Here is a 22,925-nt window from a genome sequence, read left to right as displayed (position 1 = left end):
GTAGCAGTCGTCTCTGAGGTGGTCTCGGCCTGTGTACTAGTCATGTCCGGCTGGTCACGCTGGACGGGTCACCTTCTTGGTCGGGGTTGTCCACAGGGCTTACCTCCAATAAGCGAGGTGGCGAGGCAGCCGAGGGTAGGGTCAAGGTGGACGATACTGAAATAATTTCAGGGTCCCGGACTTCAAATTCCACGATGGCTACCGACGGGGATGGCTCCGGCCATGCGGCTTCCTCTTCAGCGGTAATGGTAGCGGTGACGAAATTCACCCGGTACTCCTTTGGAGCTTGTGTGGGTGATGTGGCCACAAACAAGTAGGCCCGGCATCGCTGGCATCGGGCAAAAGGCTGGATCTTCACCGACAACATCCTGCATCTCTTCTCCTCAGTAGAAGGGGGACCCAGTCAGTCACTGGGGCCCCTCTGTGGCATAAGTTGCTCCAGGCCAGGAGGGCCCAGAGTCCGGAACTCCACGTTGCGCGCGACCCCAGGCCAGGTAGGCCAAAGTGGTGGAGCCCGTGATATGCGCACACCCTAAAGGTGGGTGCCGCACCTGGAACCAGGAACCCGCGAAGAACAAGAGCAACGGCCTCCACCACAGAAATACTCCTCCCCAGCATGCCCCACAAGGGAAAACTCCTCTAATTGGCTGCTGAGGAAAAGCGGCTCCGTCTGGACCTCTCTGACGCCACCTGCCGCCCAGAGATGGCACCACATCCCTAGAACGCAGTCTGGCACACAGAACAATCCAGATTGGGCGACAGACAAATTTTACATAATTCGGAATGAGAGCAAATTATCTCTCTCATTCCCCCACTAACTTTAGCGTAGTGCCTTTACTGAAAGTAAGGGGGCGCTACACTTGCATCAGGTGTCCCCATCAGAGTTCCCCTTGCATCGGGTATCCCCATCAGAGTGACCCCTCACATCAGGTGTTCCCATCAGAGTGCCCCCTTACATTAGGTGTTCCCATCAGAGTATCCCCTTACAACAAGTGTGCTTATTAAAGTACTTCCTTACATTAGATGCCCCATAACAGTGCCCCCTTGCATCAGGTGTCCGTATCAAAAATCCCTCTTGAATCAGGTGCCCCTTTAGAGTGACACCTTTTCATCTGGTGTTCTCATCAGAGTGCCCCATATATCCATTCTCCCCATCAGAGAGTCCCCTTACATCAGATCTCCCCATCAGAGTGCCCCTATATCTTTGAGCACATACCTCTGGCCAGTCCAGCCCACAAAATCTTCTGGCAGTTTGTGTTCCTTACTCTTGCACTGAACTGCTCACATGTATTATTATTATTTAGGTACTTATATAGCGCCATCAATTTATGCAGCGCTTTACATATACAATGTACATTCACATCAGTAATGATGTGTTATCATTCAGTGCAATATTATTCCAAGCCCAGGCCAGTGTGATAGCACACCCCCAAGTGGTGGGTCCATGACAGCCTGGGCCTAGAAGAAGCAGGTTGACTGACACTGGATTTTGCAGCAAAAACTGTTTTCTTTTATTTTTACTTTCTGGTCTATTAATTTTGCTTTGACCAATAAAACTCACAAGAGTTGGAAATAATGTCCCCCCAAGACATCAACCAGTGGCAGAATCAGCAAAAGGCACAGGCCGTCTTGGTGATCTAGAGGGGAAGGTGGCTAACCAGGTGTATTCACAATTCCTTTCAGTTGAATGGAGAAACATCAGCCATTAAAATAAAGAACCCACATAATGAAAATTGTAAAGGTTTTTGAATATTTGAGAACTATCGTTTACCTTTTACAATTTTTTCTTGGGTTGTCTCCTCAGAGATGGTTAGTGTCACCACGCAACATCTATGTTGGCTCCATGGTCCCAGTGGAAGTAAAGTGATCCAGCAGGTATATTTCCCAGTGTCCTCTTCAGTCACTCTGTGGATATTCAGCTTAGCATTTCCATCTTGAAACCAGGTCCGGCCCACCAAAGTGCGGCCTTTAAAGTGCTCATTCTGCTTGTCACCTTCTTCCTTCCCGTTCTGGAAGTGGACCACAAGGTCAATCTCGGTGTGCTCCTTCTGCCAGGAGACTTGAACGCCATCTTTAATTACCCCTTTTGGTGGGGAAAACAAGCAAGGCAGGTGGGCAGTGCCCCCCAATTTGACGGCGATGTTCTGTTCCTCTTTTGGGCATTCCTTTAACCCTAAGAAAGTTAGAAAAAAATAAAATAATAAAGAGGTGATAATAAACAGAACATGTCACTTAAGAAATATCGTAATTATCATAAAGGTATATATGTACTGTAAAACCCAAATCTATTTTTAGTATGGCATCATGTCTTAATGTATACTGTAGAACTAAAGGCAAAACTTTTTGTTTTTGAGTATTGAGGACTTAAAGTGAATGTAAACCCGAATTTTTTTTTTATGTCACAATAGTATATAAGAGTATAAGATTTCCTATCATCTGTGCCCAGTCTTGCCACACAGAGTTAATCCAGCTCTGAGCAATCCTCTTTAATTGTTCAGTGAAATAAAACGGACTTACAGACAAAAACCTTAGTCCGTTCTGCCCCCTTGCTGTGAGTGACAGGTCATTTACATATATCATGCACTAGCCTGGAGACAGGAATTTTTTTTTAATTCCCACCCCCACTCCTTTTCTGAAGTAATGTGGTTACTTTTCTGGATTTTGACTGGATGTTAGTGATCATAGCAGAATATGTGATAGTTACGTTAACCGCAAAGGGGTTAATATGGATTTTACTGCTGTTCCAAATCAAAAGTTCAGATAACCAGCGTGCACGTAGGAATAACTCACTTATACAACCGTCTCAGTTGAACTACACCGTTATCTCTGCTTTATTGCAGACAAAACAAACTTCTACATACAGCATGATACGTCACTATTATGTTATTGTGAACTAGAAAGCGCATCTAATTGGCCGAGATACAAGAAGAGTACAAGATGGGGTGTCGATCTTAGCCGGCCCTCTGATGTGTCCTCACCTCTGCATTCCTAAAGCTGTGTGGGAGAGGGGGGTATACACCATCTTTGGCCTTCTCCATTGTTTTCGGTAGGAGGGGTGTTATTTAGGAACTGATTTGAGTAAGGAAGGATTATAGCAGTGGTATACATGAAAAAGCAATATAGACTTTATAGTATAATAAAGATGCATAGAGAATAGACATTTTCTAATTTATCATTATGCTCATTGCATTCCTTCACAAATATAGTGTGAGGAATACACAGGAAAAAATGCATGTTGACAAGGGGAGTGTAGAGGAGGGCAGGGAGTCTACTGACATCACGACTCCACCCACAGAGCTCCAGACAACAGATGCACCCACAGAATCTGCAGTTTTTCGGTTCTTATAACAGAAAGAGGGGAAACATTTGACAGGTAAGGATACATGCAGGAGACATGTATATCCTTATAGATCAGCACTATGGCAGTAGTTTAGAAAGGATAAGAGTGGGTTTACAACCACTTTAATTGTGAAAGGGGTAGGACTGAAGATTCTGATGTGGAAGGGGAAAAGGCCAGGGACTCTAATGTGAACAGGGGACTCCAATGTGATGGAAGGACCCCATTTAGCCTTAAGATTTTACATACTTTTAACCACTTGCTTACTGTGCACCTACACCCCCTTCCTGCCCAGGCGAAATTTCAGCTTCCGACACTGCGTCGGTTTAACTGACAATTGCGCAGTCGTGCGACGTGGCTCCCAAACAAAATTGACGTCCTTTTTTTCCCACAAATAGAGCTTTCTTTTGGTGGTATTTGATCGCCTGTGCGGTTTTTATTTTTTGTGCTATAAACAAAAAAAGAGCGTAAATTTTGAAAAAAAGCACAATATTTTTTTTACTTTTTGCTATAATAAATATCCCATTTAAAAAAAAAAAATCTCAGTTTAGGCCGATACGTATTCTTCTACATATTTTTCGTAAAAAAAAAAATATCGCAATAAGCGTATAGTGACTGGTTTGCGCAAAAGTTATAGCGCCTACAAAATAGGGGACATAATTATGATTTTTTTTTATTCCTTCTTTTTTAACTAGTAATGGTGGCGATCTGCAATTTTATTGGGACTGCGACATTATGGCGGACACATCGGGCACTTTTGGTACCATTCACATTTATACAGTGAACAGTGCTATAAATATGCACTAATTACTGTATGAATGTGACTGGCAGGGAAGGGGTTAACACTAGGGGGCGAGGAAGGGCTTAGTAGCCTAGTGAGTGTTCTAACTGTAGGGGGAGGGGACTGACTGGGGGAGGTGACCGATCTGTGTCCCTATGTACAAGGGACACAGCATCGGTCTCCTCTCCCTGAGAAGTGCCCGCGACCCACGGCTGGGCACTTAAAGGGGACGTACAGGTACGTGCTTGTGCCCAGCCGTGCCATTCTGCCGACGTATATCTGCAGGAGGCGGTCCTTAAGTGGTTAATCTCTGTATATCGCCGCTCACTTCACTGGGTGAACGGCTATATATTACATTGTTTGGGTTTAATACCGCTTTAAATAGAATAAATCAAGTGAAAAGCACAAACTAGTTTAGAATGAAGTAAAAGTTTTCCATTACGCGTTTTAGAGTCAAACATATATCACGGGACTTGGTTATTTCAGATATTGTGAAATCCTTGCATGACAAGCCTGGAACATATCCACCACAGAATGTTGCCTTGCAGCATAGCAATGTATTACATTTTGCTTTATAGCTTCCCCGCTGACAGTAGAATGTAAAAAAAAAAAAAAAAAAGCGCTGGCAAAAAATTAAATTGGGAAAAGAAACGGCATCTTTGCCTTTTCAAGCAGAGGGAATGGAGTAATGAACAAAGCAGGTTGAGGTGAGCTATGTAGGCCCAAACAGGGACATCCTCGCCTCCAGGCCCCAAAGCAGTCACAGTAGCAATGGACCATTTGTATCATTACTCGTATGCAGTTGAGGTGTTTTGGGCCTTGAATTCGCTGCGGTCTTCTGTTACTCCTTTGTGGAGTGCAAATGGAAATTCTTGCTTGCATCACCTTGGTGGGGAGATGATCTGGGTAGAGACCTCATATTACAGTGTAAGGGGAACAGACTTACTTTATAGCCCACCCCCATTATTGCTGATACTTACCTCCCTGGTTTTCCCTGGCCACACTATTTGCCTGCTGGAGAAAAAGCCCAACTCTGAGCTCTGTGCCCCCTCCCTGACAACCCCAATCTCCCTTTAAAGGAGTTGTAAATAAAAAAAAAATTTTGCTGAAATTACTGTTTAAAGACATAGGGTCATATTCTTATAGATCTCCGGCGGCGTAAGTTTAACTGGCAAGTGCCTGATTCCCAAACCACTTACCTGTAAACTTGCGGCGGCGTAGCGTAAAGTCCACCCGCGCAAGCACTCCTAATTCAAATGATCCTGGTAGGGGGCGTGGATCATTTAAATTAGGCGCACTCCCGCACCGATTGTAATGCGCATGCTCTGTCGGGTAAATTACCCGACGTGCATTGCGCTAAATGACGTCTCACGGACGTCATTTGTTTTGACGGTAACGTAAATGGTGTCCAACTCCATTCACGGACGACTTACGCAAGCAACGTTAAATTTTCAAATTTCGACGCGGGAACGACGGCCATACTTAACATTGAGTACGCCACCTAGGGGGCATGTTTATCTTTACGCCGCGTATCGCTTACGGAAACGACGTAAAATCACTACGACGGGCAAGCGTACGTTAGAGAATCGGCGTGACTAGTCATTTGCATATTCTACGCTGACCGCAAAGGTAACGCCACCTAGCGGTCAGCGTAGATATTGCAGCCTAAGATACAACGGCGCAGGCCGTCGTATCTTAGGCATGTTTCAGTGTATCTCAGTTTGAGAATACACTTAAACATAGGACGGCCTTAGAATCGGACTTACGTCGGCGTATCTGCTGATACACCGGCGTAAATTCTTTGAGAATATGGCCCATAATAGTTAACTGATTCCTTTTAAAACCGATTAAAAATAGATAAAAATCAATCATATAATGTACCTGTAGTTTCTAGTTTCGTTTTTGCATGTTGTTTCCTGGCTCTGCTGTACAGAGCCACAGAGCCAATACAGGGCAGTGATGGTTTGGAAAACAAAACTGATTGGTGCTGAGGGGTTTTAGACACACAGTAATCACACCTCCTTGATTAGTGACCACAGAGAGAAAGTTCCCAGTACTGTGGTCATCAGGAAACAGACAACCAGGAAGTGTGGAGATCATAGAAGAATTACAGCAACTTAAGAGCAAAAACGAACAATGAGGACATTAAAACAGCACTGCATTAAGGTAAAGGAAGCTATTAAGATAAAAAAAAAATCCTTTACAAACCCTTTAAGCCTCCACCCAAAGTATGTTATTCTATTTTTTTTTATATCTCATGTCTTTTGGATGGTCACTTAATATGCTGAGTCCTCTTCCTGTTTGGTCTTTTCCCAGTGGTAGACAGCACTAAATGATGCAGAAAGCCAACGTGATGACATCAGCACCACTCTGTATCAATACACTGTGCGTGCAGGTCATTATACTGGGGAAAAAAGGCCCATGATGTCCTGTATTTACAGTCTTTTCTACGTCTTCTGGGTTGAGTGATGCTATAGTCATTCAACCCTGAAGACTGAGAACATCTTGTAGCAAAGAGGAGATACTGTGGGGGCAACCCATTTTTGAAGTTGACTGAAGGTAATTAAGATATAAAATTTAGCTTGAAGTACCCGATTTGTTTGAGTATGAGGGAAACATGTACCGTATATACTCGAGTATAAGCCGAGGCACCTAATTTTACCACAAAAAAATGGGAAACGTATTGACTCGAGTATTAAGCCTCGTACACACGCTCGGTTTACTCGGCAAGAACTAGCAAGAAAACAGCTGGCAGAGCTTTCTTGCCGAGTATACCGAGCATGTGTACGAAGCATTTTTTTGCTTTCAAAGAAACGCTGTTAAACGCAACTGCTTAAAAAAGACAATAAATGAGACTGTGTACATGGTCACATAGGATAACGAGTTGAAAAAGCGTCCAACTGCCTCTGAACGTACGTTTAGCAGTGTACCGTGTACATGAGGCCTAAAATTTGATTTTTCATCACAGTAATGCCCACAGACTCCTGGGAAATTATGTGTCATCATTTCCCAGGAGCCCATGCGAGTGAGGAAGAGACTAGGAGCTCTGCGGACTAGGAAGTAGGCAGGTTAGGACGACTGCCTAGCAACAGGGTCTTTCAAGTAAGTAAAAAAAATAATCTCAAAATGTTTTTTGTTACATTTAAAGGAGACTGCTAATGTAAAATTTAGGATGGACCTTCACTTTAAAGTTCAATAATGTAGTAGACAGTAGTGGAAAGCTACCAAACAGAATGAGATTACAAAGCTGAGATCCGGGGGAAAAAGGTTTGTACAGGACTGTGTAGACCAACCATTCTCAGCCAGTTCCATGGAACCTTAAGGTTCTTCCAGAGGTTGCTAGGGGTTTCTTGAGTTGTGTCTGATTAACCTCCCATGTGATAGGGGCTGCATAGTTCTGGGGCCCACCACCACTCTGCAGAGCCAGCAGCATGAACCCAATGACTTTTTTTAGCTTTCTGTAAGGTATGCATTCTGACCACCACTGTAATGCCGCATACACATGATCGGAATTTCCGACAAGAAAAGTTCGATGTGAGAATTTGGTCGGAAATTCCAACCGTGTGTAGGCCCCATCGGACTTTTCTGTCGGAATTTCTGACAGCAAAAATTTGAGAGCTGGTTCTCAAATTTTCAGACGGGAAAAGTTGTTGTCGGAAATTCTGATCGTCTGTATGCAGTTCCGAGGCGTAAAAAAAACACACATGTTCAGAATCAATTTGACGCATGCTCGGAATGATTGAACTTAATTTTTTTCAGGACGTTTGTAGTGTTGTACGTCACCGCGTTGTGTATTCAACACAAGTTTGAGACAAAATTCAGTCAGAAAAAAATCCACGGTTTTCTTGTCGGAATTTCCGATCGTGTGTATGTGGCATGAATGGACATGATTACTACTGACCACCAATGTACGGGGGCGTTATTCCTACTAACTCCAGGTGAATTATTTTTAGCAGGGGTTCCCCGAGATTTGAAAATTATTCTAATTATTACTCTGGAGTAAAATGGTTGAGAAAGGCTGGTATAGACAATCAAATGTTACCTTGTAAGTCCTGGAGCTGGAGCTCCAGGAATAAAACTTTGAACATTTTCTACATGGTTCCTTCTTGACCCCATCTAACCTCCTTACTCTTCCCATCCAAAACCTACCCAATCTTTTTCCCCTTTATGGTTCTCCTGCTCTTCTCTCTCTATTCTCTTTCTTGTTCCTGTACTTATGGAAACAAGCCTATCCTCTAATCTTTTCATTTATCTTTTGGCTCCTCCACTGGGGCAACCTTCCTTTCTTTCTTCTTTTAATAGCTGCCAATACTCACAGAGCCACAATTGATGTCTCCTAAACCAGACAGACAATGATACATTTACAATATCCTGTGATCGTCTTCTCCTGGGTAAGTATGGTACTTTCCATTCCTCATTCTTTTATGTTTCTTCAATAACTTTACACCACTGCCCGTACTTTACCCTCTGGAAAATGTACATCACCAACTGGTTTATATTTCAACTTCAGACCCTTGTTACTCATATGTGCATTAATCTTGCAATGTCATTAATTGCATTTTAAATGTGAGTAAGTTTACTCAGTAAAATTCTGGTAAAAGAAAATTGGTCTGAAAATTATTTTAAGGGTTTCTCTGGGGTAAAAAGGTTGAGAAAGGTTGCTTTAGACAGTCGAATATTACTATATATCTCCTGGATCAGGAGCTCCAGGACTGAAAATTTTTAACATTTTCACCATGGTTTCCCCTTGACCCCACCCAACCTCCTTACTCTTCCCCACCAAACCTACCCACTCTCTTCCCCTTCCACTTTTTGGCTCTCCTCTCTCTCTATTCTCTTTCTTGTTCCTTTACCTAGGGAAACAAGCCTATTGTCAGGGAAATGGCCGTAGAAGAACTGGCAATAGTGCCAGTACTGGTAATGCACGCTTCCGGCACATTGCCATGTGCACTAGTGCAAGAAGTGCGAACGGGCGTATGCAGGTCTGCAACTGTGCTAACGCGCATGTGCGAAGGCGTTAATCAGCGTACGCCCAATATGACAGATGCGGCCACTTAATGGCCTATATAAGACTGCTGCTGAGCCCATCACATTGCTGGATTGTTGTCAGCTTCCCTGTGTTCCTGTACCTTTGCATCCATTCCTTGGATTTCCTGTTGTGACCCGGCTTGTTCCTGACCTGTCTGATCTGCTCTCCTTGTTTGACCCTCTGGCTTGCTTTACCAACTTTGCTGCTATCTCCAGTGTCTGATCCTAGCTTGCATCACGGACTTTGCTACTGCGACCTGTTCCTGGCCTGTCTTCCTGTGTTTGATCTTGGCTTGACCCTGTTCCTGTTACCTGCCTCTTCCTCTTGTCAGATCTAAAGTGTTTGACCCAGGGGTCAAGTCCTGGGGAAAAAAGTGTGGGAACTCCCACCCAAGATACACTCCCCCACCAAAAAAAAAAAAGAAAAATGATACGCTCATATGCATAATTACTAAACCACATGTTTTTTTTTTTTTTGATCTACTGTACCTTAGTAATCCTTTATGTTACTGGCCGCTTCCTGTATATGGATTCATCGGGTAGTGTGCGGGTATTCCGTCACTTCCTCGATGCCACAATGTCTCCTGGGAGCAAGTTCTTTCTAAATCCCGCGATAACTCGCGGCAGACCTCTGCAATGTCTCCTGGGAACAATGACAAAAGCTCCCAGGAGACATTGTGGCATCGAGAAAATGACGGAATACCCGCACACTACCGGATGAATTCATATACAGGAAGGGACCAGTAACCTAAAGGATTACTAAGGTTCACCTGCCCCTGACAGTGACTCGTGCTGGGCATCGCCACTTAGTGAAGGATTGGCTTGGGTGGTTCGGCTTCTCTAGTCCTGCAAAGGGAACTGAGTTCCCACTGTGAAAAAAGTGCAGGAACTTCGTTCCCACGCGTTCCCGCAGGACTTGAGCCCTGGTTTGACCCCTGGCCTGGCTTTCACTACAGTCTCCTGCACACACCATTGCCAAGAGTTACTGAAGATTCCTAGAGACTTTAGCCCAGCTGTGTATCATGCAATATCCGGTATACTTTGGCTCTACTCTCCTGTACCCATCCGGTAACCTGTGCTTCTTTGGGCACTACACCTTCTGTACCATCTTCAGGGGTGTACTGCTCTTAGCCACAAGGGGAGCCCTCTCGGCAATTCAGCCTCCAACCAGGTACGTGACACCTATCCTCTAATTTTTTCATTTATCTTTTGCTAGAGGTTGCCTCTACTGGGGCAACCTTTTTTCCTTTCTTCTTTTACCTTCTGCCAGTACTTTCAGACCCATTATCAAAAGCCACCTAAACCAGACAATGATACTTTCACAATAACCTGTGATCTTGTTCTCCTGGGAATTAATTCCTTCCTTATTCTTTCATCGATGAAGTCCACGCGTTTCTTCTACAACTGCCCACCGCTGCCAGGACTTCAACCATTGGAAACATTCTCCACCAATAAGGTTTATATTTCAACCTCAAATCCTTATTGCTTATAGGTGTATTAATCTTGCAACATCGTTTATTGAACCCCAGTATCCAACATGCATTTAATGTTATCTCTACGCAATAAACTTGGTAAGAGATAACTTTCTAGATGGACCCCTTACATCAGACTGGTGCTCAAATCACTCCTACCTGCCAATGATCACCTGTGGAATATTGTCCAGAAAATAAAAAAAACACCATTGAGTTTCTTGAAAAGATTTCAGTTTCAGTTTAGACAGTAATGGAAAACAATCAAAACAGAATGAGAAAAATAAGCTGATAAAGGAGGAAATAGTTTTGTGCTGGACTGCATAGACATACAAAGTTTACCTTGTAACCCCTGGATCAGGCACACCAGCACTGCCAACATTAAAGAGCTCATTCTCCCAGCATATGAGGGTTCTCTAAAGATTGCACACTGTCTCCCAGAATCAACGAAATTCTTCTTTCAGCTGTGTGAGCCTAACAGTGACTGCCTTTAGTTTCATTATGACTCACTCAGCAGCAGGAATGTAGGCTCATATTATCAGCATAGGCTCTTCCTATTGGGACTTCCACCAAATAATCAGCTGGCTCGTTGGTCTAGGGGTATGATTCTCGCTTTGGGTGCGAGAGGTCCCGGGTTCAAATCCCGGACGAGCCCTGCTTTTTTTTTTTTTAAGCAGGATTCCGAGCACAGGTTTTGTTTTTTTTGCGGTCCACAATACATTACATTCAATATTCTTTTACAATTATAAAAAAAAAAAAAAAAACGGTACATAAAACAGTGTAAACACTTACCTGATATCTGCTCAGCGATCTTGTGGCCGTTTCCATCTTAGCTGTGGGCATGAGAATCCCAGTTCCTGTGTCTTCCTGGATTTCCCTGGAGAGGTGCATGCTGGGATTTTTAGGCACAGTAATGCCCAGAGAACCCTAGGAAATGAGTGTCATTATTTCCCAGGAGGAAACAGCGAAATGTTGTACAATAGAACATACAGTGCTATAAAATACAATGTAACAACACAATGTAACAACATAAAACGCTATACAGTACAATGCAACATGTAAAGAGCGCTACAGTAGACTGTAACAACGTACAGTGCTATACAGTACAATGTAACAACATACAATGCAACAACATAAAGAGCGCTACGGTACAATGTAACAACACACAGCGCTATACAATACATTGTATTAACATACGGCTCTGTACGATACAATGTAACAGCATACAGCGCTATACAATACAATGTATCAAAATATAGAGCTATACGGTACAATGTAACAACATAAGGGGGTGTATAATACAGTGTATCGACATTAAGTGCTATACAATATAACAACATAAAGAGCTATACAATATAGTATATCAACATACAGTGCTATACAATACAATGTAACAAGATACAGCGAAATATTGTACAATATAACAACATACAGTGCTATACAGTACGTGTATAGTGCTATACAGTACAATGTAACATCATAAAGAGCACTGCCATATCATTTTTAACAACACACAGCGCTATACAATGCATTGTATTAACATACTGCTCTGTACAATACACTGTAAAAACATACAGCTCTATGCAACACAATGTATCAACATACCGAGCTATACGGTACAATGCAATAACATAAAGAGCATACAGTGCTATATTGTACAATAGAACAACATACGGTGCTATAAAATACAATGTGACAACATACATTGCTATTCAGTACAATGTAACAAGAAGTTGCACTCCATAGTTCCCCAGTGTCCTGTGTACACTGTCTGTATGTTTCATGTAGTGGAATACAGAGCTGTGGTGTACAGATCCATACACTGATCTCTCATGTGACATCTAATAGACCATTAATACAATGAAGTGAATGGAATTGATGTGACGTCATAGTCTGGGTGTACTATGAGCACAATGCCATATAACACAAGGAGCTGACTAGTCATAGGGACAATGTATGTCAGCTTGCCATAGACTGCACAGTGAAGGAGTATTTCTATGTGTTGATGATGTCACATCGGAAATGTCATGAAAAATCCAGCCGGGGAATTGCAGATCGGGAGAATTGGAATTTATATCTAATGGACTCACTAAACCTTTGTAGTAATTACAAAAGAAAAAAAAAAGCCTGGCAGCGGTGGGATTTGAACCCACGCCTCCGAAGAGACTGGAGCCTTAATCCAGCGCCTTAGACCGCTCGGCCACGCTACCTGATTAGATAGAGCAGATCTGTATCTTGAGGAATAATAAAGAACAGGTCCCCAGAGATCAGGAACGTACAAATTATCAGTTTAACCACCTCAATACTGGGCACTTTTTATCATACTTGGAATTTTTTATCATTTTCTTCACACAAATAGATATTTATTTTGTTGGCATTTACTTCTGGATTTTTTATTTTTTCCTTTTTCGTAGTTTCTGTCAGTAAATTTTGCAAATAAGTAATTTTTCTTCTTCACTGATGGGCGCAGATGAGGCAGCACCGATGGGCATTGATACACTGCACTGATGTGCACTGATGACGCGGCACTTATAGGCACTAATAGGTGGCACCGATGAGCACTGATAGGTGGCACCAGGGCTGTATCCTGGTCTAGGCCAACGAGGGGGGGCAGCGCGGAAAGAGTCCCCGATGGTCTTGCACCAGTCTTATGTAGCACCAGTCTTATGGGGCGGACTGGGCAGAGAGGCAAGCATCCTGCAACTGTAGGGGGGGGGGGGAGCTTCTAATTTTGACTGTCCTATCATCCTGGACCACAAACCTTCCTCACTGTGCTACATATTTTCTGCTGTACCATTGGCATGCTTATATCTTTTTAGTCCTCTCCATAAAATTATCAGAATTTTGTGCCTAAAGTAGAACTATAGGAACACTTTTTTTTTCATTTTGAATAGAGTAAGTGTAAGGGAAGGGCGGGTCTTTAACAACAAGGGGTGTGGCCTTGACAGGAAGGGGTGGGTCATATTTAAATTAGGGGTGCACGAGTTTAGTCAGGCCTAGGGCAGCACAAAACCTAAATACATCACTGGGTGACACCGATGGGTGGCACTGGTGGGCACAGATAGGCGAACGGATAGGCAACACTGATGGGTGGTACTGATGGGTGTCATTAATAGGCAGCAGTGATGGGCAGCACTGATAGCCAGCACTGACTGGCATCCCTAATGGCTACCGATTGTTGGAACTGATTGCTTGTGGTGGTTGGCACTCATTGCTGGCACTGAAGGGGCTTTATTGTGATCAGTGCCCTGATTACAAACCTGATGGACTCTCCTCACACTCTGTCAGTGTGAGGTGAGGAGCGCCGATTACCGGCATCTCCATGTTAACATGTGACCGGCTGTGATTGGACACAGACCGATCACATGGTTAAAGAGCCGCGGCTCGATACAGAGATCAGGGCCGCGATCGCCACCCTGCACGCCCTTGTGGGTGGGCGAGAGTGGCCCCTCTGGGAAGCTGCCATATGACGTCCACCCAGAACGAGAGTTGCACCGTCCCGCCATCATTTGCGGCGGCAAGTGGTTAAAGTGTCTCTCCATGCAAATATTAAAAGAAAAACCTTAAGGGCCCTTTCACATGTGCGGACCGTTTTTTAGGTCCGTTTTTTTTCATCAGTTGATCCGTTTTTCGTCCGTTGACATCCGTTTCCAGTCCGTTTTTTGATCCGTTTTTTGGTTTTAGAACTTTATTTAATCAGCTTTTCAAGAATTTTCCCATGATTCTTTGTTTCCCCCAGCGTGCATTGTGCTTTCTTCTTGCTGTATGTTAACAGCAGGCTGTTTGCTTCCTGATAAATTGCTGTACTTTAGTGCTTAGTACAATGGATTTGGGGAGATATTATGAGCATGTGACATCATTTGTCATGCTCTACTATCTGAGGAGACAAAAAAGCAGGACCATGGAGATGTCTGCGAGGAGACGCAGGTACTGGACACATCCCATGCTGCTCAAGAGGCCAACTGAGGGGTTTTTTGCTCTGCACTACGCAGATTTGCGACGCTACCCTCAAAAAAAAATTAATTTCACAAGAATGACTATTCCAACATTTCAATTTTTGCTTGAAAAGTTGCATCCACGTTTAGAAAGGACGAACACAGACATGAGACATTCTGTGCCTCCAGAGGAGCGACTTCTCCTTACCCTCAGGTAAGCCAGCCAGCCAGCCAGCCTTTTTGCTTGATTATGTCCAGTGTAATGTTGGATTCCTTTCATAATTTCTTCTATTCTTCCTAGGTTTCTTGCATCTGGAGTATCTTATACGTCCCTAAACCATTTTTTTTTGTTGGGAACCCCAACAATATCTGGAATAGTACATGACACCTGTGAAGCTATATGGGAGGAGCTTCGATCGCCTGCAATGCCTGTTCCAGATACATCCATGTGGCAGGAAATAGCAAATGGGTTTTGGAAGAAAACACAATTCCCTAATTGTGTTGGAGCCCTGGATGGGAAACACATCCGAATTCAGATGCCACCTGGATCTGGCTCTCAATTTTACAATTTCAAAAAGTACTTCTCCCTTGTGCTAATGGCAATTTGTGACAGTAATTACAGGTTTGTAGCTGTCGATATTGGGGCGTATGGATCTAATGCAGACGCAAGAGTCTTTTCAGCATCACAAATGGGGAGAACACTACTTGAGGGCCACTTTAATTTGCCATCAGATAAACCACTTCCAGGAACTGTAGGACCAGATATGCCACATGTTCTTGTAGCTGATGAGGCATTTGGACTTTCCCAGCATCTTTTAAGGCCTTATGCCAGGCACAATTTAACAACCCCCAAAAAAAAATTCAATTATCGGTTGAGTCGTGCAAGGCGCCTTATTGAATGCACCTTTGGCATTTTGAGCAGCAAAACAGAGGAGAAATGGGAATTTTAACAATTGTGAAAACGGGGCAACTGGAAATGGGGATTCAAAAGGGACAAATTAAAAGTGTCATTACTGGAGTTGCTGGTAAAAAGGTCTGGGGGAAGTGGAATAGGGATAGGGATTATACGATTGGGATGAAGTGGCCTGGGAAGTGGAGGAGTCATGGGTGGGTTCTTGCGGTGGGGGTAATACATTTTGGGCAGTGGTGGCTGGGGCACGGTGGTGTTGTGGGATAAAGGCTTGGTGGTAGTGTGGAGTAAAATGTGGTGGTTGGGGAGCTTGCTCCGGTTGGTATGGCCGTTGGAGAGGGCTAGTAAATACTGGCATGGGTTCACCAGCCAGAGCAGCTCGAACACACGCCCCAGTAAAGCCCCCAATTGCCAGATGCACCTCCATTTTTCATGCATCAGGTATTTTTTGGAGGTAGTAGAGGTTACTGCGTAGAAAATTTGCATCCTCGTTTGTAGGATCTAAGAAAGGATCCTTCCTGTCGCTGTCAGCCCTACGCATTCCCCTCATGTCCTCCATGAAGGCAATCATGGCTGCATCCATATCTTGTTTTTTCTTGGTGTGCCGTTTTCCTCTGGATACAGAATAGTTATTACAATACATAGATCTATGTGTATGATTACTGTTGTGGTAAACCCTACCGACCACTTTTACCTAGAATTACTCCTAGATTAAAAGGCTTATCTGTAGGTGCAAGAAATATCTCCTAAACCTACACGGTTTAGGAGATATTTGCAGAACATATGTAGACAACGGTGCCTGACTCGTGCCATTTTTGAAGGCGATCGAGTCGTGACTGGTGACTCCCACACTCATGACATCATCACGGCTAGTGCCAATCACAGCCCTGGAGCCGCAAGACCCACAAGTCACACAAGGAGTGATCGCGGTGATAAAGGAGGGGAAAGAGGACCACTGTGGGGGCTTCGATCTCGGGTAAGTAATTCTTAACCACTTGACCACTGGGCACGAAAACCCCCTAAATCACCAGACCAATTGTCAGCTTTCAGTGCTCTCACAATTTGAATGACAATTACTCAGTCATACAACACTGTACCCAGCTTAAATTTTTGTCCTTTTTTCAAACAAATAGAGCTTTCTTTTGATGATATTTGATCACCTCTGCGGTTTTTATTTTTTGCGCTAACAAAAGAAAAAAGACTGAAAATTCTGTAAAAAAAAAAAAAAAAAAATCTAGTTTCTGTCATATTAGCAGGTTATTTCTCACACACAGCATATGTATACTACAAATTACACCTCAAAAGACATTCTGCTATTCTCACGAGTATGGGTCCCCCCCCCTCTCACACTGTACCGAACGGTACAGAGAGGAGAAGGAGGAACCGGCGTCATGTAATGACGCCGGTTTGTTTACATGTGATTGCGCCGTCATGATCACGTGGTAAGGAGCCGCTTCCATTGGCTCCTTACCGCGATCCATGTTGCTGCGGGTCCCGCTCGGGCGCGCGGGTCTGATTCTCCGGGAGGACGTATATTGACGCCCTCCCAGAGTAAGGGAACCGCCTTGTAGCCGTATTTCGGCTATAGGGCGGTTATTAAGTGGTTAATGAGCTAGTATGCTTTGCATACTAGCTTATTAGGCCTTTACTTGCAATTTGGAGTTTACTAGGCCAACTAATTTAATATATGGGACAACCAATTTATTTAGTTACCTTCTTACGTCCATGACATTTCTCAGGAAATGTAGCATTTCATAGAAAGGGCCATGCTTCTTCTTGGAGGCTCCAGCTCCGCTTCGACAGTCAAGGTCCTCCTTCAGGTCCCGCCTGAAACGGTCGCGAAGAGACCGCCATCTTGTGGTGATTTGCTCTCCTGCAAAGGAACATTAAACACAATGAACTGATAGAACTCCAAAATATACGTATGCTTTTTGAAACACATATTGGGAATACAGTTGTGTCCTGGCAGGTGACGTGGCAGGTGGACAGTCCACAACTTGTGGCAGGTGACGTGGCAGGTGGACAGTCCACAACTTGTGGCAGGTGACGCGGCAGGTGATGTGGCAGGTGGACAGTCCACAACTTGTGGCAGGTGACGTGGCAGGTGGACAGTCCACAACTTGTGGCAGGTGACGTGGCAGGTGGACAGTCCACAACTTGTGGCAGGTGACGTGGCAGGTGGAAAGTCCACAACTTGTGGCAGGTGACGTGGTAGGTGGACAGTCCACAACTTGTGGCAGGTGACGTGGCAGGTGGACAGTCCACAACTTGTGGCAGGTGACGTGGCAGGTGGACAGTCCACAACTTGTGGCAGGCATATGGATGCTGACATATGGATGTACTACAGGTTTTATCATGCCAACCCACCCCCATCCCACATACTGCTTACCACGTATCCTGCGCCTCTTGGTGCCGAGTGTGAGCCATTCTGGTGTCACCGTCTCATATATTTCTTCCCATTTTAGACTGCTGATGTGTTTGTCACTATACTCAGCACATCTTTTGTCCCACAATGCAGGCCGATCATGTACCAGCTGTATGAGGTGCTCCTGTGACACATCTTTTGCCATTTTGGGGGTCTTCTCTCCAGTTCTTCTCAAGGATTTATTATCACCAGGCACTAGCAAGCATGTGCTTACTAAACACTTCCCGGGTCAAAGGGTATTGCAATGTATGCATATAGCATGCATATTATTAAAGTTTATTGAATTCTGTCATTTTTTCAATATTTTGAGCAAAAACGGATGTTAGCGGATCGGATGTTAAACAGATCGTCCGCTAACATCCGTTTTTCGTCCGTTCCCTTTTTTTTGACGGAAGAAAAAATAGGATTTTTGTACTCACCGTAAAATCCATTTCTCTGAGTTCATAGACGGACACAGCCTTCTTTGACATTAGGGTTATGCTTCTTCCTACCAGGAGAGTTTAGGCAGAATTTACCAGCACTTAGAGTGTTAAAACCTTTCCTTCGTGCCGCTCCTCCCAGGGGGCGTGGCTCCCCCAGGCATAACCCACACCCTGCTCTAGGAGCCTCAGTCCGTAACAAGCAGTACAAACCAAGGAGGAGTGGGTGCTGTTTCCGTCTATGAACTCAGAGAAATGGATTTTACGGTGAGTACAAAAATCCTATTTTCTCTTCCGTTCATAGACGGACACAGCCTTCTTTGACATTAGGGACGTCCCCAAGCAGTGTCAAAAAAATTCGAGGGGTGGGAAAACACAGCAAACCAGGTTACACCCCAAACAAAAACCGAAGTTGCTCAACGGAGAAACTCCAATCATAAACTGCCGCCCGTAACACCTGCGGCTGAAGGAGGCATCAAAAGATGCACCCACATCCACCTTGTAAGACTTTGAAAAAGCGTGGATTGACGACCAGGATGCATCCTAACACCGCTGTAACACAGAGGCATGATGCCGGAAAGCCCAAGAGGCCCCGATCGCCCTGGTCGAATGCGCCATAACCCGAAAGGGGGGCGCACGCCCCTTTAGGGCATAGGCCTGAAGCACCATCCGTCGGAACCACCTAGGAACGGTGGCTGACGAGACTGCCAGGCCCTCTTGTAGGGCCAGCCACCGACACGAACAGTGATTCCGACAAGTACACTCATAGGGCCCGAACCACATCCAGAGGATGCAAAGAGTGGCCGCCTCCTGGCATTTCGGCCGAGGACATAAGGATGAAAGAACAATGTCCCCATCAATGTGAAAAGCCGAAACGACCTTAGGGAGAAAAACGGCTGCGGCCGCAGCACCACCTCATCCTTACGGATGACCAAGTAGGGAGCCTTGCAAGACAAGGCCGCCAGATCAGACAGACACCCGTCTGATCGAGGTAATCACTACCAGAAATAAAATCACCATTTGTGACAATAAACAAAAAACCTCCCCAATGTCCTCAAAGGGAGCATCCCGAAGCACCGAAAGGACTAAATTCAAGTCCCATTGGGGGTAATGGAGGGCGCACCGGAGGGGCCACCTTCCAGACCCCCTGACCCTACGTACGTACCCAGGAGTGCTACTCCAAGGGTCGCTGCAAGTAAAAACAGCCAGAGCAAAAATCTGGCTCCTAACCGTACTTAAGGCGAGAGCCCGAACCACTCCCTGCTGTAAAGACAGCAGAACCCTGTACACCCCGTATGTACGAGGGTGCCATTTCATCTCCTCACACGCAGAGATGTAGGCCTTCCATGTATGATGGTAAATCCAACGTGAGGTAGACTTCCATGCAGGCAGCACGGTAGAGACCACCGAGCCAAATAGGCATCGGTCCTTCAGCCCCTGGCTCTCAACAGCCACGCCGCTAAAGCCATTGGCTGTGAAACAGGGTGGAAGATCGGACCCTGTAACAGAAGATCAACTCCCAGGGGAAGACGCTAGGGGGCGTCTGCCACCAGACGCACCAGGTCCGCGTACCAGGAGCGACGCGGCCAATCTTGGGCAATCAGGATTGATAGAATCCCTACAGCTTCCACTCTGCGCAGCAGGCGAGGAAGAAGCTTCCGAGGAGGGAAGGTGTAAAGTAGACGATAGTGACCCCAAGGAGCCACCAATGCGCCTGACGCGTACGCCCATGGGTCTTTAAACCTGGCCACGAACTGTAGCACCTACCTATAGAGACGGAACCCTAGAAGGTCCACGTCCAGAGTGCCCCACTTTTTGGCACAGACCCTGAAACACCTGCGGGTTGAGAGACCACTCTCCTTGGCCCAGTGTAGTGCGACTTAGGAGGTCGGCTAGCCCATTCCGTACTCCCGGAATGTACCCGGCCGATAGAGCCGGAACGGACCCTTCGCCCACCGAAAGGATGTGCGCGACCCCCGTCGCTGCAACAGAACTCCGTGTGCCTCCCTGATGATCAACCTACGCCACGACCGTGGCGTCATCAGACAGGATCCCGACCTGTCGGCCCTGTAGATCCAGGGACCACCTGGCAAGGCAAAGCTTGATTGCTCGGAGCTCCAGAACGTTAATCAGTAGGCAGGACTCCACCTGAGTCCAGTGCCCCTGGGCTGACTGGGTGCCCCCTCCCCAACCGGAGAGGCTGGCATCTGTCGTGACCACTGTCCAGTGGCCTGCAGAAAAACGACTTTCCGGCCCGAAGCACCGGAAACACCAGCCACCACACCAGGGTGAGCAGATGACTCAATTAAATCTGGTAATCCAGAGATGACGGAAGCTTGTCCTAACGTGACAGCAATTCCCACCGTAGTACCCTGGTGTGGAATTGGACATACGGAACCGCCTCGAAAGAGGCCACCAACGGACCCAGAACCTTCCTGCAGAATCGCAGAGATGACCGCTTCTGGGTCGGCAACTGCTGCACAGCAGATAGCAGAGTCTGAAGTTTTTCCGTTAGGAGAAAAACACACCCGCCCCGGTGGAATCCAGGACTAGTGCCAGGATTCCAGTCCCTGAGACGGAATCAACCCTGATTTCAGGACAATCCAGAAACCAGCCGAACACTCGGAGAGCCTGACACGTGATAGACACGGCTCCACCAATGCAGAGCTCGAAGAAGCTCGTAGGAGAATGTCGTCCAGACATCCCATGATAACAAACCCCCGCTGTCACAGCCGGGCCAGTATCGGGACGAGCACCTTGGCGAAAACCCGCCGAATGGGAAGGACACCAATTGAAAATGGTCCCCCCCCGACCGCAAAGCACAGAATCTCCGGTGGTTTGAGGATATGCAAACATGCAGGTACACGTTCATGACATCCAAGGATGCCAGAAAATCCCCCTGATGGAGTGCCGCTATTACCAAGCGAATCGACACCACCTAAAAGTTTGCACCTTTACAAAACAAACGAGGGACTTGAGGCCCAGGATTGACCGGGCCCCATCCTCCGTGGGGACACAAACAGAATGGAGTAAAAACTCTGAGACCGTTCCAACGAGGGAACTGGCACAATCACTCCCCTGACCAGAAGATCCTGGACAGCCCCTGACAGAGCCAACTGGCGAACCGGAGGAGGCCAGAGGCCGGAGGGAAAAAACCTGTATGGCAGACAAGAGGGCGGGAGCAGACCTTCAGGCGGAAGCAGGTATGTCCGCAGACTTGTTAGGCATGCGGTATCAGGTGCGCTGCTACCCCGCAGCGGGGATTCAAGCACCATGTAGACCTACCCCCACCGCACAGGGCGGGCGAAGGGCGGAGGTAGGGAAGGAGGGTCCTTGCACAGGGCGAGGTCCCTAGCCCTTCCCAGACTGTGGGAACATCATGATCTTACCACCCGTGGCATCCTCAATGATGCCATTCAGGGAAGTCCCAAAAGGACCGTTCACCCTTAAAGGCCATCACCAAGGCCTCCTTAGAGGACTAGTCCGCAGACCAGCTCTTCAGCCACACAAGGCGGCGCAGAACCACTGCATAGACGGAAGCCCCAGATCGTATCCATGGCCGCCTCGCAGAGAAAATTCTGACCCTGAACCAATTGTTCAGCCAGGTCCCTAGAGGATTCGGAAGCGTCCCCTTCTTCCAGCTCCTGCAGCAGGAGCTTCGCCCTTTTAGTCGGGGCCTGACCAGGGCCCCGGCCAGAGCCGGCCTCACCGCCGAACCCACCACCGTGAATAGGGAGCGGGCCACAGCCTCCACTCTCCTATCAGCGGGATCCTGAAATGCAGGAGCCCCTTCCACAGGCAATGTGGTGGCCTTGCGCAGTCTGGACACAGGGGGGTCCACTGGCGGAGGAGAGACCTACTTTTTTTTTTAAAAAGCCCCCCTCAAGGGGGTAACGGGTTGCAAAGTTTTTTGACAAGCTTTTTGCGGTGCATCCCATTCCTTGTATAACATATTGTCCAAATAAGGAACACAAGGAAACACTTCAGCGGTGCGTGGGAGTCTGCTGAACCCCAAAAGGTACTGACACGGAGGTGTCTCCGCCACATCCTCAATTTTTAGAGTCTCACGCACCGCAGAAACAAGCGTTCCAACAAATTCTTGCCAGCAACTGACTGCAGCAGAGTCATCCTCACTATCCATAAGGGTTAAGCCCGCAGCCTCTGACATAACAGAACCAGAAAAAACTGTGATTCTGTGTCAGAGACATCCCCAGAAGCAGGCTCAGGGAGGGGGCGCTTTTTACCCCCCATCCGGGCACTAGCTGCTTCAAACCTGGCAAGAAACCCAGGACAGCCAACATAACAGATGTGGCAGGGGAAGGGGCGTTAAGGGTTAACTCAGGCATAGCTGGAGAGGGAGACCTGGCTCAGGTTCCATAGTGTCAGCGCTGAGTCACCCACCCTGCAAGGCAGGACAAAAAAAAAAACACTGGTCACCTCCTTGCTGCTATTGCAAAGCATGGGGGCCCCTGGTATTCACCACCCCACCCAGATGCAGAGAGAGCTGAAAAACCTGAGGTGTGCTCTGATGTGCTGGCTGTGGTGTGTCTGTCACCTCAGGGAAGAATCACAGCATTTCACAGCACTAAAACTGTTACAGCACTAAAACTGTTACAAGAGA

The 22,925-nt window shown here is 46.2% G+C and overlaps 1 protein-coding gene and 2 non-coding genes across 3 annotated transcripts in view; 1 reads left to right on the top strand and 2 right to left on the bottom strand.

Moving 5' to 3' along the window:
• The window catches only part of LOC120933524 (myelin-oligodendrocyte glycoprotein-like), a 28,295-nt gene extending 17,200 nt beyond the window's left edge, over window positions 1-11,095 (bottom strand). Inside the window, exons 1-2 of the mRNA XM_040346775.1 lie at window positions 10,958-11,095; window positions 1,772-2,173 (exon numbers count right to left, since the gene is read on the bottom strand). Of these exons, the coding sequence (XP_040202709.1) occupies window positions 1,772-2,173; window positions 10,958-11,009 (454 nt within the window). The 5' untranslated portion in view covers window positions 11,010-11,095. The remainder of the gene's footprint in view (window positions 1-1,771; window positions 2,174-10,957) is intronic.
• Window positions 11,096-11,198: 103 nt separating this feature from the next.
• Window positions 11,199-11,270, top strand: TRNAP-UGG. Its single transcript has one exon. It is a non-coding gene; the product is annotated as a tRNA-Pro (tRNA).
• Window positions 11,271-12,743: 1,473 nt separating this feature from the next.
• Window positions 12,744-12,825, bottom strand: TRNAL-AAG. The gene has a single exon. It is a non-coding gene; the product is annotated as a tRNA-Leu (tRNA).
• Window positions 12,826-22,925: the final 10,100 nt, after the last annotated feature.

The sequence above is a fragment of the Rana temporaria genome, chromosome 3 (assembly GCF_905171775.1).
Source record: "Rana temporaria chromosome 3, aRanTem1.1, whole genome shotgun sequence".
Classification (NCBI taxonomy): Eukaryota; Metazoa; Chordata; class Amphibia; order Anura; family Ranidae; genus Rana; species Rana temporaria.
The sequence above is the reverse complement of the archived record's forward strand: the minus strand, read 5'-3'. Positions and strand labels throughout refer to the sequence as shown.